Here is an 18,443-nt window from a genome sequence, read left to right as displayed (position 1 = left end):
CTTGTGTATAAGGAAACCTTAATAGTGAATAATACCTCATTGGAGGTGTAAGAGATATATACTTTTTTATTTTATTTATTTAAACTTCACTATCACTAAATAAGAGAACAACAAAAAATTAAATTATGAAAAATAAACTAACCTAAAAAGTTTATACCACCAAATTCTCAGTAGAAGAAGCAAAGACTGTATGGTTATACCAGTTCTATCTGGCACATATCATTGCCGCCAGGGAATGTGTTTGCAAGAGAGAGTGTGCAGATTCTGGCAGACGCAAAATATACTTATGGTCAAATTATGTACATTCTAGGCTTTGCCATGTTATTTTTTTACAAAATTATGTTTTACAAAATAGGTGCTGTTTAATTTCACGGAGCTTCCGTAAAAAATAATACAGTTTCAAATGCACGTGCCGAAATTTACGACACTTTCGCATTTGCATTGGCAAAGCTACGCTACAAGTGCCGTGTCATATTATCCCCTACTCAGTTGGCTTGTTTCTAAACTCTAACAAAGAATGTGTATTGTTAAACACAGGGGTCCTTATAAGTTATACATAAGGTAGGTGTAATAGCCGTTTACTCTTCCTAACTTTATACTCGACAAAGTCCTTCGTATAAAATATATCAGGTAAAAATATAAGCATTAATTACCCTTTGGCGTTTTTATTCATAATATTTTATGCTGGTGGAATATCCATATTATTATTTAGCCCTAATGATCTCTGATTACCCGTTAATGATAACATATTATTATAAATTATTCAGTGAATGCTCCTGACTTTGTCCGTCTGAGATATATTAAGTATAGTAATAATTCGTTAGTGTATTCAAATTCTCCAATTTGTAACGATTAGACTCAAGTACAATAGTTAGTTACAAGATTGTAGAAGTTTTCGACTTTCAGGTACCGCCGAGCATCAGATAGGTGATCGCGGGCTATTCTATCAGTAATCTCCGAAACTAAGTTGCTATCTCGCGTTTTGTTGAATTAGTAAGAGGGTACAGACAAATGGCTAGTAAGAAACATAGAACGATCTCCGACTCGCTCTGAAAGCGATAGTGCTCCGCTAGTTACGATAATAAATAGGGGCTTAACGCTTCCAAATGGCCGATTAGGGCATTCTTGACTACAACACGGGCTTTCTGATAAAGTTAGCGTTTGTTTGCAACGAGTCTCATGGGTTTTATGGGTAACAAATAGGCTGGTCTCTCGTTAAATCACATTTTCATGTTTACCTTGAATACAGTTTGAAAAGATAAATAGGTAAATGCCAATATACCCATTCCTAAATATTGGGTATATCTTAGTCTCGTCGCTACAGTATATCTAATATCAAGCAATCTTTGAAGGGTTTCTTTAATCCCGATTAGATTATCCGAGTTTATCGTAGAAGTAGGTATTTGTCTCGGAACGAGGTCTAATGCTTAGGTTTAAGCATCCACGATTATTGTTCTCGGTAAATTGAACTTTGTCTTTTCCCTGTTTTCCGACAGTTAAGTGTTTCGTAGGTTTCGAATATTTTTCTAACTCACTTTGATTGAATTTTATAATTAGTTCGTATTTTAAGTATATATTAATATTTATGAAACTTTTAAGTTTACACTTATAGTGGTAGTTTGATTAGCTATTTCATAAAGTAACGATTTGGATCTACTAAGAGCAGTATCCCCATTAAAAACATTACCCATAAAATAACTGATGATCTTATTACAACTGCTTTAACAGTAGATCACTTTGATTATATTTCAACAACAAGTAAGAGCCGTCGAAGCCCACATAGTAGCGGGGTTTTTATGTTTACACACTTATAAACATGTACACATATATTAAGTTAAGATCGATGGTAAACAAACATATACACAGATGGACGGATAAACAAGGTTTACTGAAAATTGCTATTTACAAGTGATATATCTGCGAGCTGGCGACGTACTTCACTAGAATTAGTGCATATCTGTTCATCCGTTTTCTTGTAATCTGTGAAATAAAAAATATGCGTCTGTATACTCACTAGAAATATAACTTCCAAAATAAAAGAAATGATTCTTTGAAGTCGGTTAAAATGCCGCTACCATATGTTTATAATATAAAATTGAAATACTATAGTACCTTATTATGTAGATTAATGTGAAGGTTATGCATCAGATATGTGAAGATTTCATAAAAAATATCTCGACCAGTGTAAAGCAATGAAATTTACTCTAAGGATCACCGAATTAAAACCTATATTTCGAAAGTGCTTCAAATATGGAAGATAAGATGGAGTACGACGTTAGTTTAAGAATAAATGTGTAAAAGATCTAATTATATATAGTACTAAGTGTATAATATATATATATATATATATATATATATATATATATATATATATATATATATATATATATATATATATATATATATATATATATATATATTATGAGATAACATTACTTTGTTTTTATGTAGGGGGTACTCTAAAAACTAATGATTCAATTTTAAAATGTTATTCACTGCTAGAAAGCTAAATTATTCTGGAGTGCTATGGGTATACATTATATTTATATGATTATATGTCTTCATTAACAATCCGCAAGCCCACATGAGACTGAGACGAAAAACTGAATTGACTGGAATATCTTAGTTAAAATGAGTTTCTTTAAAAATTTCTTTGTGTTTCATATCATTCAGAGTTATCTGCTACAAAGCGATGATCATGCTTTGGCATGAGGCTGAAAGGCATAACTAATCTCCCAGGGAGGTATTTGATCAAAGGGCAGTTTAGGGCAATTTGCATTCTCGAGTACAACTTGAAACTTCACTAGAAATAAAAATGGAACCGTTACATTAATAAGTATTCAAATTTCAGTAATGCGGTGTTAGGTATTAGCAAATGATATTTGTGACTAAAATAAGCTGTGTTATTAATTATTAAATATACGCGATATTTGTATATGTGAAATCATATTTTCTGGAAAAGTATATTTTGCTCAAGAAAATGGTGCGTTCTTTCACTGAAAGGCAGCGAGCATTCGGAAATGGCAAACTTTGAACTAATTTAACTTTAAAATGGCTTTTCCCAGTTCCACCAGTGTGTTGACAAACAAATATCTGATTTTCTTGAAATAAATTCATACGTTGCAGTTACGTAGTGCTCTCAGGTCGAGACTTACTTCATACCTTCAATATTAGGTAAATATTGTTTAACAAGAAAAACATATCATATAGGAGATGTTTTAAAAACGTTCTTTAATTTATAATATTGCTATATATGTATATAGAGTAGACTTTTACAACCGTCTAAGTGTCATTTTTGCATAAATTTTATTTTTAAATACATGAAAAAATTTGGAATTTTTTCTAAACTATTTTATACACATTTATGCAAAATGAGACTCTGAACTCGTAGTAAATGGTTTTGACTCTAATAGCACGGCATTTTGCGGTATATCAGGACTACTTTTTTGGTTTGACCGTCCCTTTCCTATTGTTCAATTTATAATATGTGTACATATACGTTTAGTAAGACTATATATAATAAGACTACTTACACATGTAACTGGTCTGACAGGCGAGCTGCCAGGTTAAAAGTGGTCACCACGATTCATAGACAATACATAATACCTTACATCGGCAATGTGCCAAAAACCTTGGTAGCAAAGACGTGCCTGTAGCGAGATTGGATCACTCGTCCTTCAATCCCGGAAAGAGCTATGTTAAATATTGTTATTTGGCGGTAAAATGTCTGACGAGTGTCTCGCACCCATCCAGATGGGTATTGAACCAAACCCTAAATAGATAAGTTATGCTGCTAATAATAACAATAATCCTTGGCATGTCTCAATTGCAATCTCTTTGAAATATCGAGCACGTTTTTCACTTATTCTTTGATTTCAATCGAGATCTTTTCAAATCTACGCTACTGTTACCCTGCAGCAAAATTTTCTTAACAAAATTGTAGGGTAAGAGAAACTTATAGCTAGTAGTAAGTAATGTATAAACGGGTTACTAAGTTTTTTATTATTATTATGTATGACAAACAGAAAAAAAAATACATTTTAGAACAAAACTTTGCAATGACAGTTTCATAGTATCCATCGTGCACAGTCGTACACTCTATCCCAACCATAATAGGAGCAAAGCCAAATAAACAACACTTGAAAACAAATTGACGCAGTATCATTCGTCCAGAGCTTGATTAATCTATGATATTTGCTATGGATGTGCCAAAAAATGGCGTTTTGGACGTAGGCGAACCTGATAGCTGAATTTTGGAAGTAAAATTAAAGTGGATACAAGCAGTTAAATAATAAATTCTTAGTAGTGCACAATGTGCTTGAGATTTTATCATATGAAATACGTAGATCGAAGGTGTGTTTATTATTATTCTATTGGAATAAAATAGAAGTGACTTCCTATACTTTAACGTATGTTAAGTACCTACTTATCAGATCTCATAACTTTTTTAGATTAATCATTACGAAGGCGGGACTAACAATTTAAGTAGATAATAAAAAAATAAATGATCTTCAGATTTAACGAGTTCCACCATGACATGTAAATAAATCATTAAATCCATACGATATCTCAAATTTTCAATATCGAAAACATCTCAACAAAATCCTTGGTTTTAATTAAATGCCTTGTTAATTAACCGCAGAACCGACGTGTTCACAGACCGCTGCGAAAGTTTTCCAATTATCATTTGAGTAATATTAAAACGTTTATAAATAATAAATTGTTCCATAGTTCATAAAGTTTCCCAGAATCAGCTCATTATACCATAGTTCAATGTGAGATTTTTTTTTTAATGATTGTCTCCTGTAATGTTACATGGGTATCAAAACAGGAGAATCACCTACAGGCACACAAAATTATAAATTTAATAATAATAATAATAAATTTGAGACAACATCACATACATTACTCTGATCCCAATGTAAGTAGCTAAAGCACTTGTGTTATGGAAAATCAGAAGTAACGAAGGTACCACAAACACCCAGACCCAAGACAACATAGAAAACTAATGATAATCTATATCGACTCGGCCGGGAATCGAACCCGGGACCTCGGAGTGGCGTACCCTTGAAAAACGGTGTACACACCACTCGACCACGGAGGTCGTCAAATTATATCTTATTTTTGAATTACATCATTAAAAATCGAAATTAAAACTAATTAGCCTTATTGTACAGTTACTGCTGCATATTATGTTTAAAATTTGACATCGCTCCTTGATTATAAGCAACATTAACATGATGTCGTATTATAAATTGGGTTTGTGACAACATGACAGAAAATCTCACAGCGCGCGTGCTCATTGGTCAAATCACATAGCGCGCTCTTCTCCGGCTTCCTATTACACACTTCCGTCAAGTTTTACAAAATTTCTCCCACAGATTTCCGGAAAGCGATAGAGAAAAGAAATAATAATACCCATGATTACATTTTATTAGTGGAGACGATTAAAACTAATAATAGTTTTGTATTACTAATAATAATTTATAAAAACAATAATAATGTTCAGAGTTACGTTAATCTTTAAAATTACTTTTTAATACTAAAATTATATTATTTATAATGAGACGGTAACTCTGTCTGTCTGACTGACTGCCGACCTATTTGTCTCCCTGTTTAATGAAATTTCATAGGCATGCATTTCATAGGTAACTTAGGGAAGGACACAAGCCTACACTTACATCTTTTGACGAAAAGCGCAGCCGTGGGTGACGACTGGTAAAAAAAAATATTTTTTTTCAATTGCATTGTAATTGATTTTGGTGTATTATGTTGCACTATGTAAATTTCCCACTACTTGAACCTGTCCTCCTCTTAAACTTTGAATCCGATTCATGCCTTATAATTACAAACTAAGCACACGAAAACCAAATATGATTCTGTAGAGTAACTTATCCATAAAATAGGCATGAAAAGAAAGGACTGAAAGTGTGATTATTAATCAGTGACCACATTTTATTTCGTATTTACTGTGCATCAGCGATAATGATATTGTACTGAGTATCATTTCTGTTGAGTATCTGCAAAAATGCTGCATTCATTTACAAGTCATGACCGGGTAATTTTAGTATTGAAGTTAACCAGCAATATGTCGGGATAAGTAACAATAGCTGGCGCGAGTCCAAAATATAGTGACCGTTTGCAATATCGAGACAGCTTTGATGCAGTTTAATAGAGGTAAATGTCGCGTTAAATTGAACGCCACCTAGAGCCACTTGATAAGTCACCGCTGATTTTTTGTGTTACACAAGCTTGTTTTAATGTTATTACGCTAACAATTGGATTGAATTGGTTTGTTAAATATACAATATGCCTGAGAAGAACCAGCGAATAAAACAGTGGCATTTTTTTCGTGTTTTGTACTGTAAAGTTGCATACGTAAATTGCATTGCATCAAATTTATTATTATAATTAGTTGTAGCCCGCGGCTTTGCTCGCGTGGAAATTATACAACTCATACTAACTTTCAACCCGTATTTCATCCCTTTAGGAGTAGAATATCCAAAAACGCTGAAATAGGCATCGACTTATTTTTAATCAGTATCTAAAAACTTAAGTTTTATGTCCCTAACTTAAAAAAAATAACGGACTACCATACAAATGTTTAACCTTTATTTCACCCCTTTAGGGATAGAATATCCAAAAACGCTGAAGTAAGTATCGATTTATTTTTAATCAGTTTCTCAAAAATAAAATTTCATGTTTACTGAATTTAAAAATGACGGACTTTCATACAAGTGTTTAATCCCAATTTCACTCCTTTAGAGGGAGAATTTACCAAATTCCTTTCTTAGTGGGTGCCTACTCAATAAATCCATCCTACTCACCAATTTTCAAGACCCTAACTTTAATAGTTTACGCTCGGCGATGATGAATCAGAAAGTATGTAGATCCTGCACAGAATAACCGATTGAAACTCAGTACTTAACTTAACATATAAAACTTAAACCACTTGTGAATGAAATGAATGAAACCAAAACAATGACAGAGTTTAAGTCAATAAATTGCAATTAGTAATTTTATTTGTAATATTTTTTGGTATGGCGATATGGTGTGAAACAAAGCTGGAAATGTCTCAAGGCCGAGTAACGGCTCTCCTTCTTTTGAGGAGAAGAAAACTTGCAGGGGTATGCAGGCAGGCATTTTATAATACCTACTCGATGAGCATTTTATACAGTGTATTTTATAAAGAATAACATACAACACCAACACTCGCTAACCTATTTATTCGCGCGTATGTGTTACATCGTACAACGCAGCTCGCGTATTTTTCCACGCGTTTTTAGCTATCTCGTAATACTGCTACAAACTATTGGATCGAATTGAAAAGTGTAAAATGCAATATTTATTTACATAAAACGTTTAAATTTCGTGAATTTTTTATTTCAATAAAGATTGTTATTGGCAAATTGTAATGGTTACTGTGTGTTCTTTACAAAAAATGCTGACGATTCAGTAGACGTTTTGAAGTTTTGTTATAGTCTTGGCAGCGCGCCTTCCAAACGAACCCGGACCGATGGCGACCCGACGGAATCAAGATTTGAAGCAATATTTAAAAGACAAATGCAAGTTATTAACGTAGATACTACATACAAGTATACCTACATATAAGTATACGAGTACTCGTACTGGGTTGTCAAGTACATGACATACAACAAATAGTTTAAAAGTTCCATAACAAAAGATCAGTAATTCTCAGATATTTCCCGCTGAGTTTCTTTCGCTGAATCTTCTCAGATCTAAGGTATATCTTTGTAATCCGACTCTTGACCATCAATTAGAAAGTATGACACTTATATGTTGAATAAAATTCAATTTGAATGGGTTAGGTGTAAAACAAATACCATAAATTTTTGAAATATTTAATTTCGTGAAACGAACAGTTTTATTATTCCATAAAATAATAATTCCTTAAACTTCAAAGGGTTCAAACTCCTTGGACTAGATTATTCGAAAGTGATTGAAGTATTTCTATGTTGTAGTGATAACAGTAGACCAAAACTTACGTATGTAGATACTAATCCTTTTAAGCATAGTAATTGAAAAGAGCGTCGTGTGAGTATCGAAGCGTATTTTTCCTTTTGAATGGACATCGACGTAGCGCTCAGGGATATGTTTATGTGCGTGTAGCTGTAATTATAATGTGTTACGCACATGGAACATTGAGTCATTTGAAAATTATATCTAGACCTTGCGCTACGTGGATTTTGTTATATAAAAGATAGGCCGACGTGCAAATAGGCCACCTGACAATAGGTGATCATCAACTTAATTATTTGGAGCTGTAAGAAACATTACCTTTCCCAACCAACACCAACGGCTCACCAACCTTGAGAATCATGGTCTGATGTCCCTAGAGCCCGTAGTTACACTTTGTCATTGTCATTTGGCTTGCATAAAGCCTAACAATCAAGTAAATTTCCCAAGGTTAATTTGTGGTCATTGCTAATTTTAGTTCACATAAATAGTATAATCAATCAATTGCTTTCTTTTTCAGTTTTTCGTTGTCAGGAATCTGTCTTTTAGAAACATTTCTCTCGAAAATACCTTGGACAATAACTATTTTGTTTACAAATATATATTTTTTTCAATTTTATTTTGCGTATCAGGTATATAAACAATCATACATCAATAATTTATATTCTATATTTTATTTTAATCTCAAATAAAGCAAAACGAATGTTGAACTTGTATGTAGGCGCACGTGTTAACGTACTTTAGGAAAATTTGTTTAAAGTAATGGGTCTTGTAAGATATAGGGTAAAAAGTTTTCCTCTCAAAGTGAGAGGTAATGCTGGGTTCGTCGGAAAACAATTCTCGTACGTGACCCTCGCCGCAGATCCTTTGGGAGCTTCTCATTGATATATTGCTGCAGGTGTATATTGGAAAAAGATGTTAGGCTTTCTTTCTCAAACAGACTTTATAAATCTATACTCACGACTCGATTGGGCCGGGTTTTAAAAGAGGTTTTGTTTAAGGGCACGTTTTCACTGAACTTTTGTACAGACGGGTAATTTAAGGCGGGCCAGCGAGACGAGCTACCTTAACGGTTATAGCTACAGGAAAGCGGTTTTGAGATAATCTGTGAATTAATTTTAAAATACATATAAATACGACACAAATATATTTTTTTTAATTTTTTATATTTCAGTTACGAAATTGTGTTTATGTGTGTGTAATATGTTTATATAATATTCCTCGGGCTTTGTCAAAGCCCCTCTGAGTAGTGGTACCTTTTAACCTATAACTTATGGAACGGGACATGAGGCTTTTGTCTTTAAATATGAAATAAAACAAATGATTGAAACATTCTTCTGTTTAAAATACATTTAGAGTAAATGAAATATTCCGTTACTTCTAATACTAGTACAAATAACGTTTTACTTACTCTCCGTGTTACTCTTTGTGGTAAATGTTAATTTGGGCCAATTAACAGTAGGTGTTGTTATAAAATCTGAAAAAAGCAAAGGGAACATTATATAGAGTGAAATTTGTTTCATAAGATTCGTTTAACAGCCTATTATACTATTTACGTTGATATATACTTTTTATAACTAAACTGTTTGTAATATTAGTCTTGACAAAAGTTCTGTCCGTTTTCGGGGCTATAAATAATAAATAAAAATAAATCTCGAGGACTATTACCAATGGCGAACTGAAGCACCTTTGTGAAATGTTGTGACCACGAAGTGATCTTGATTGATATTATTCTAATTAAATTATAAAGCCAAATATAATCTTGTGTTCTTGTTGAATGTTACTTGGTAAAAGCTACCCTCAGCGTGGGCAAGCCCTGCTGATACGATAATCCTGTATCCGCCATCAAATATTATGTTATTGTACGGGGGTTTATAAAACATGATTTACGTATGAGATGGTCTTTATTTTAAATGACTCATTAGTTTTCAGACGACGTTTATTTTGCAAAGATTACATTAACAGTTTAGACATATCATCAATAGTTTACACGTATTATTAACATTAAGCAATCTTTACCGTTACGTTTTATATTATTTATATTATCATGCGTCTGAAGTTCTTAACTCGTAGAATGATAAATATCAGAACACTTATTTTAATATTTTTGTCAATCCATTTTGAATTTAATATATTTTTTTAATTATATTTCTTTTTTAAAAATTACCTGTCATGTTTATTTTAATTTTGTTAATAATTACTCAAAGAATTTACATACCCTAAAGAACACACATTTTTTGTATATATCCTCACATATAGTAGCCACATGTCTTATGTTTTGAATAACTTTGTAGTATTCAATTACCAAGCAATTTTTCGTAGACCGCCATTAAACGTTACTAATTAGTATGAATTAAGCAACATTAAACCATTAATGAAATAAATTATTCGTTATTTAATACCGCAACCCTCAAAGTTAGTCAAAGTTATCGTAATTCTAAGTATTCATTAAAAATGAATAGTGAAAGAAGTTTTCGCTTCCAATTAGTTATTCCTTATTTGAAAGCCACAACTGCCACCACTACGTTCTCATAATGCCTGGATCAGCCCCACTTTGCCACACTTAAGAATCGCGACGCTCCGTGACTGTTTTGTCCTCCTGCTTCAAAATGTCTGCGAGTACAGAGAGCTTGTTAAAGAGTTTTTGTAGTTACGTATACTATGCCGGGGCCGGGAATTTTTGGCCTGAAAATATACACCATGAATCTATAGTTTACAAAATGTACAGTTTCATTTCCTTTGGTATTTACGTAACGATGATTCTACTGGAAAACATGGCCGCTCTTTTCGGTAATTTCCCGGAAGTCGAGAAAAAGTCAGCTATAATGTTTTCTGCTATACACGATATTATTATTATCAAAATGTCTGTAATGCTTTACTACAAGAACTCTATTAAGAAGCTAAATTACGAAATGTCTTTCGTTATGAAAGATATAGAAGAGGAAAGTGTTATGAGGAAACAGAAGAGGAAAGTGCTGTGGGGGATCACGTTCTACGTTATAACTGTCTACTTGTCACTCACTGCTTACGGGGTGGAGAGTTTCAGGAAAGTGTTGGTCGAAGGCAAGTAGTTCCTTGTGGAACCAAAGTTACCAGTTATATGCCAGTACTAGGAAGCAACACACACGAGTCTGCACGGTCGAGTAGTTAGAGTCGGAAACAAACATTAAATGAAATACGATTTTGTTAGTTCACTTCTCGGCGTTGCGATAATATTTAAAATGACTAAACTTCGATGCAGCGAACATCGGACGTACAGCTCATTTACCAGCGCTCTCTAGTCGTTACTTTTATAGATTTTTTAATTCTCTATGAATAAATTTATTTTTAATATTCATATTGTATCTCTCTTTGTTTGTGTTGTTTGATACTCATTGAAATGAATGCTTCAGCTTTATTGAGTGAGACGACGAGCTTCTTTCTCCTTTTGAATACACAGTTGAATGTATTTACCATGAATATACTTTTCAATGAATCTGTAAAGGCGCAGTGTAGAGGGAGCATCTCTAAACTTATGCTGAAGAGGAGAGTAGGCTTAGGTTCAGCAGTTACTTTACATTGTGTTTTATATTGTACTACGGACTGCTATGCGTTGCCCTACAACAACAACAGTCTATAATTTTCCCTTTCTCTCCCTTTTGAGGAGAAGTTTTGGAACATATTCCATCACGCTATTCAATGCGGATTGGTGAAATATAAATCTATGAAATTACATTCAGGCAGGTTATCTCACGATGTTTTCCTTTACGTCTAGTACGAGATGAATTATAAACACAAATTAAGCACGTGAATATTCAGTCGTGCTTGCCTGGGTTTGAAACCGCAACCATCTCTCAATGTTATAAATTTCAAGTCATAATATTCCGGAGTTTTTGCGTAGTATAGAAGATTTGCACTAATTCTCCATCTAGAGACGAAAACAGTTTCGACTATAAGAGCTGTAATGATTTTTAAGTAATAATTTGCAGGAACTCCTTTCTACACGGTCGTCACTTACCTGCCAACGTATTACGACGAAACTCTTGCAGCGAGTGTGTTTCGGGTATTTTTCTACGTCACGTGGTTGTACATGATGCTGCCCATGATCGCAGCTGACTGCATGCCCATAATTCACGTTATCATAATGGCCTATAAATTTATTACTTTATGCCATCATTATGAGAAAATCAGGATAGCCTTCGAAAGGAATCTTTTGGTAATGCCTAATGAGGCCGCTACTCGAATATTAAAAGAAGGATGTATAGCGGGTATCAAAATGCACCAAAAATTGAAGTTGTGAGTATGACTCACCTTTAAAACATCAGTTTCGACAATTGCAACATATGTAACTATTGTCGGATGTAGTCAATGTATACATTATTCTTGTGTGTTATTTAGTTTAGTTGAAGAAATTCATCGCGTTTTTGGGATCATCATGTCGCTACAAGTCTGCGAAAGTTCGGCAGTAGCCGTTTTGCTTTTGCTCCGGCTGGCGGTGAGCAACTTTCTTAAGCAAAGGAACGGAAATGTTTGCCAGTAGCTGAAATATAATGCTTTACAAACTTTCAGCTCTCCTCTCATCTGAATTTGACGAATGCTATCATGACTTACACGTTCGTGGGCTCGCTTTTCTTTTTATTAGCATTGAATCTTTGGAACGCGGGTGAAATCACGTATCAGGTGCGACCTGAATCAAGTACCAGTCGTGGAATGAAATTCTAGTTCTTAGATTTAATATTTCGTATTTTTTTGTTTTGCAGGCTTCGCTACTGTCGGATTCGATGTTCTTTTGCGGGTGGCACTTGTGTAAGATGGACAAACAGTCACACAAAGACATAAGGCGCCTCGTTCTCGTTGGATGTGCGCAAGCGCAGAAACCGCTGATACTGAAAGCCTTTGGAATTCAAGATCTATCTTACACTACATTTGTATCCGTAAATATTTTTTCTTTAAATTTGTGCCTTGTATTGTAATAGCAGTTAAAATGGCTAGCTTTGCTCGAGCTGGCTGTCTATGGTCGAGCTTCGGCTCTCTCAGGTGCAAAGCAAACACATTTAAGTCCAATATTACTCATATTTCAGGTCGCGAGAATGACATATTCGATCTTCGCAGTGTTTTACCAGCGACGGGAGTGAAGACAATTTTGCAAAAAAAACCATGTCACTTATGAACTATTGTTTCTGTTTGAATTGTCAAAATATGATAAACCGACTTCATTAAATAGCGGTTTCTATATATAATAGTTGTCTTTATCTTTATCAATGTATTTATAATACTTAAATAGGAAGTTATTAAAATACTTAAGACAACCTAATGGTTACCAACTGATTTGAATTAGTTTTTATATATGAACACAAGTTAATAAAAATAAAATCAATAAAAATACAGTACTAGCTCGGATATTGAAGTTTTGTTCTAAGCTCTGGGCCATAACAGCATCGTTCTCTAACAGTAAGATGATACTCAATAGTTTGGTTTGTTCCCATTCGTAGATCTAACTTCGGCTAAAATGTTGTGTATAATGGTGCGTGCAGATTAGAGCCTCGTCAGTCGCGGTTTCCGCACAAGACTGCTGCGACCGCGACCGAACCACTCTGTGCGCAACGCACGTTCTGAAATCCGCCTGTTGACATTTTGTTCACCTAGAGAGATGTGCAGAGACAAATTTAGTAGCGGTTACTGGTGCTCTTAATAATTTACTACGTATTTGAAACGTTGGATGGGTCATCAAGATGTTAGTTTAAGCACATTCATTAATATTAGTACAGGTATATTCTTGTTGGGAACAAACATGATATAGTATTTTTTGCTGATGATACCTCCTTAGTTTTTAAAATTAATAGAAAACAGGTACAGTACGACGACGTAAACAATGCTATAGCTGATATAGTACATTGGTTTAGCGTAAACAATCTTAGGCTTAATAAAACAAAAATTGTGAAATTTAGTACACCAAATGTACATAATGTAAAAGCCGATGTACTCATTAAAGGGGAATCAATTGATTCTGCTGAGTTTCTTGGCCTTACTGTTGATGCCAAGTTGCAATGGGGCCCCCATATTAACGGTTTGGCGAGTAGACTGAGTTCAAGTCAAAAAGATTAGATTATGTACCGATGTTGATACGGCTCTCTTAGGATATTTCAGTTACTTTCACAGTATAATGTCATACGGTATTATGCTGTGGGGCAACGCAGCCGCTATCCATACTATATTTGTGCTACAGAAGAGGGCTATTCGCGCAATCTATAACTTAGGAGCTAAAGAATCGTTAAGGAATAAATTTAGAGAAATCAAGATATTGACTGTTGCTTCTCAATATATATTCTGCAATGTTATGTATGTACGAAAAAATATTAATGATTTCATGAGAAAATGTGATACTCATAGCATTGGTACAAGGAACAAACACAAACTTGTTACTCCTGTTACTCGACTACATAGAGTCAGTAACTCCTATGTGGGGCAATGTATACGGTTTTACAACAGGATCCCAGAAAGCGTTCAAAATGCCACTGTTGCCAAATTTAAGAAAATTATTAAGGAACGCTTGTGTGCAAAAGGTTACTATACAATTAATGAGTTTATCGCCTCCTGGCTATTTCATCTCATATTAAATTGTTTAAATAATATATGAGACATATAAAAAAAAACCCGCTGAGTTTCTTTCGCCGGTTCTTCTCAGGTCAGGGTATTTTCTTTTCCGAACCGGTGGTAGTGTTTCAATAGACCATCAATAAGAAATTGTAATGCTTCTATATTGAATAAAGTTATTTGAGTTTGAGTTTGGTATAATATTATAGATAGCCTTTTTTTTTAATATTATAGATATTATTTGTATGGAATTATGAAAAATTCCAAATAAATTTGCAAGTGGAGGTTCATCATCAGTGGAGGTGGAACATTTCCGAAATGGAGGTTTTTTCGAACCGAAAAAAAATTGGGAACCCTTAAGAAAAGTGCCTTCTTATTTTATAAAATCTCAGTCACTATTCAGCAGGAAAGCCTCCTCCTCGTTTGCCTCCTATGACAAGAAAAAATAATTTGTGCTCATATCTATATCCAAGTAAGTGATCCAAGTAGGCTCATTGGTATAAAACCGACACCTAAGCATATACTGGGTTCAGATTTCCTAAAAATTAAATGAGCTTAGGTAAGTCTGCTTGGTCGTTGTCAGCGTCTTAATCCGCACGCGCCTTTACAATGCATTTCAAAGTGATTACCTTCAATTGTTGAATCGATCGTGATTCGGGGTTCAATTACGTTAATGGACGAACATACATATTCAAATCTATCACATACCAGTGATAGGAGGATGATAACAAGATGGAATATAACATATAAAACAAGTATACATTTAAGTCCATTGTTATCGCTTTATACTCGTATAGTTGTAAATCTTACTGGCTTGGTAACAACTAAACATATGGACATTTTCGTTATTAAAAATATTATTATGCAGCATGTTGTAAACGAATTTAATTTGGTTTAATAAACATATACCAAATTAATTATCGTAATTAATTTCAAAAGCAATAAATATCGCTTATCACGCAAAAATTAATGCCTGTTCCGCATAAATCAAGATGCTACTAGTGACAAACGGTCGATATGGCTTGTTAATATATTAATATCTGATTAATTTGTAAACTACATCGTATTATGAATACCTACGAGTATGATACGCAGTGCAATCAATAATGTTCTATTGTGTGAAAATTAATATTGATAAGAACTAATACTCATATGCGAATAAAAAAGCCGACTGAAAAAAATGCAAAGACGGCAAACTAAATTTAAAGTTTTTAAATTCATTATCTAAAAATATTAAATACATTCTTAAGAGTAAAACCAGATCGAATCGACTTCGTAGTGACAAAGAAAAATGTGTGATTGCGCCATGGAATCGATATCACAGCTACGTGGTTCCTTCTGGTGAAGGAAAGCGGAAGCAGAAAGTATATAGAATTATGCCTTCAAGACAGTCACTACCTCGCGGAGACACACGTCCTTATAAACGTTTGTGTTAACGTAATTATTTATTTAAAACACTGGAATAACAGTTTTTATACAGAAACATATTCACTGATTCCAAAAGTCACTAATTTTGATATAAACCATTTCCAATTTTATAACGTTATCGCTGTAATGCCAGTCTTTAACTCATGAGAACCCTAATTTACCCCTAACATCAAATACGCTGAACAGATAGTTAACGCTGCTTACAACACCAATGTCGCCATCTATGGGCGGTGGTGACTAATTACCACCGGCATCTCTTTTGTTTGCATACCTATTGTAGAGAAAATAAGAAAAAAATATAGAATACCTCAAGAAAGCTCATTTTCGTAGGCATATAATACATTCTTCGTAGTTTATGTGGCTCTCGTGAATTTCAGGAGTGAAACGTCGACTGTTATAACCTTGTTAACTTTATTTAGGTTCGTAATAAAGTCAACGATACGGACCTGAGAGCACGTGCGCGGTATGGCCGGCCGGTGGCTCCAGCATTCATCTTGGCACCCATTCAAGTTCTGAGCACGTATAAAACTATACGCAAATTAGCGAATTCGTCCGGACCGAGCGACATGCTGGCTGTTCATATTTAAACTGTAATCATTATAATACTTAAGTTTGAGACTCCTTTCAATTTTAAATATAAATAAAATATGTAGTAATAGTTGCGTCAAAAGAAAGGGTAATTTTCTAGAACCAGCAACACTCAATGTATAAGCACGATAGCTAAAGGTAAATTTATAACAGCGAGTTTCCAACTTCGCGAATTCAAGACATCGTTTCAGGGGCCGATTTGTGGTCGATTTCCATATAACATGGACATTTGATTATTATAGGTAAAAGGATATTTAATTTGAGAAAACGATAAACAAGTGTCATTATTACCGATTTTTCTGTGCACAATCTGTAATATGCTTATAGAAGCCTGCTCAAATGATCTACATTTTGATACTACGACGATAAAACTGTAAATTTGTTACACGTATTTTATTTTAATACGACGTATGAGAAAATAAACTGTAATCCCTTTCAAAGTTACTCTCAACTGCAATGCAGTGTCTATGGGCAGTTACAACAACTCATAACGTTAGGGGGATCATTCGCTCAATCGCTGCGCTGCCAATAGCAATTAATAATAATTAAAAGGAATAACACAGTCATATTACAGCCAAGGTATCTCTGTGGATTTATGTCGATCTAAACGAAAAATACTTGAACTTATTCTTTATGTCGTGGTCAGTGAACATTCAACACACAGTAATAAAAACTACATATGTTGGACTAAAACACACTAAATCAACCACAATCATATGTATATCCTTATGCAGCACAATCATCAGTATAGTGGAAAGATTTTAGCACTTGGTAGCGGAGAGGACGCCTGTGGGATCACAACACGTTAAACACAAAAACATTAATAACAAATAATTGTAATTGAGAATAATATTTGCAAATATGATGTTATAATTCAATTTGATTTTTTTTATTATGGTCAATTTCAAAATTTATAAATTATAATAGTTTTTTTTCTTAAACACTCACGCTTATTTAAATGACTCTTATTTTCTCAGTAAGTCTTTAATTTACGTATATTTTATAAAACTATTTTATACAGGTTTTAAACAAATTAATCCTTATTATTTAATCTTATTTTGTTGACTTCTTAATAAGATACAAATAAAATATGTTATATATAAATAGCTTCGTCGAGGATAAAATATATTTATTTGATAAAGTCGCACGGCAACATAAAAAGATAGGATTTTGTAATTAGTCGGATTTCGTGATTCCATTTGCGAAAATAAAATTTTAACAAAAAGAAAAACCGACTTCAAACAAAACACTATTTTAAAACAAATGAACATGCACGAAAAAGTAATAAAAATAATTGCGTATTCAACATATTTTTTAGAGTCTTCCTAAGTTAAATGAAATGAAAAATATTAGACTACTTAAAAGTCGATTAACGATTATATCATGTAGTTATAGTTATTGGTATATTTGGAGCCGGTGTCAGCCACGGTGCCCTTGCCCCAACAATCAAAAGAAAGAAGCGATACGAGCCCCTTGATTGATTCAGTATATTATTGTGTAAAAGGTAATTTGTAAAAAACATATTTGTTAAAGTATTCTCGTATTATTTTTTGATAGATATACTGTAGGGTTTTATTGGCTGACACCGACTCCAAATATAACAATAATTATAACTACATGATATAATCGTTAATCGACTTTTAAGTAGTCTAATATTTTTCATTTCATTTAACTTAGGAAGACTCTAAAAAATATGTTGAATACGCAATTATTTTTATTACTTTTTCGTGCATGTTCATTTGTTTTAAAATAGTGTTTTGTTTGAAGTCGGTTTTTCTTTTTGTTAAAATTTTATTTATTTTTTGATTTTAAGTAAAGCTGATGTTGACTAACTATTTTTTTTTAATATGGATAGATTAAGCGTTCCGTTTATATGA

At 33.4% G+C, this 18,443-nt stretch overlaps 1 protein-coding gene across 1 annotated transcript; it reads left to right on the top strand.

Moving 5' to 3' along the window:
- The first annotated feature begins 10,586 nt into the window (after nucleotides 1-10,586).
- Nucleotides 10,587-13,091, top strand: LOC124534886. Its single transcript, XM_047110927.1, has 6 exons — nucleotides 10,587-11,040; nucleotides 11,946-12,252; nucleotides 12,355-12,451; nucleotides 12,526-12,636; nucleotides 12,717-12,890; nucleotides 13,038-13,091. The coding sequence occupies exons 1-6, from the start codon at nucleotides 10,587-10,589 to the stop codon at nucleotides 13,089-13,091; spliced, it is 1,197 nt and encodes a 398-aa protein (XP_046966883.1).
- Nucleotides 13,092-18,443: the final 5,352 nt, after the last annotated feature.

Source organism: Vanessa cardui, chromosome 13 (assembly GCF_905220365.1).
Source record: "Vanessa cardui chromosome 13, ilVanCard2.1, whole genome shotgun sequence".
Lineage (NCBI taxonomy): Eukaryota > Metazoa > Arthropoda > Insecta > Lepidoptera > Nymphalidae > Vanessa > Vanessa cardui.
Note: the sequence above shows the minus strand (reverse complement) of the source record. Positions and strands in the feature narration are given on the sequence as shown.

What these genes read in the sequence shown, in the direction of transcription:
- LOC124534886 (XM_047110927.1), top strand. Translation starts at nt 10,587, where the DNA reads ATGTCTGCGAGTACAGAGAGCTTGTTAAAGAGTTTTTGTAGTTACGTA. An exon ending in CAGGAAAGTGTTGGTCGAAG is followed by an intron (nt 11,041 to 11,945) that starts GCAAGTAGTTCC and finishes AATAATTTGCAG; the next exon opens with GAACTCCTTTCTACACGGTC. An exon ending in CTTACACTACATTTGTATCC is followed by an intron (nt 12,891 to 13,037) that starts GTAAATATTTTT and finishes CTCATATTTCAG; the next exon opens with GTCGCGAGAATGACATATTC.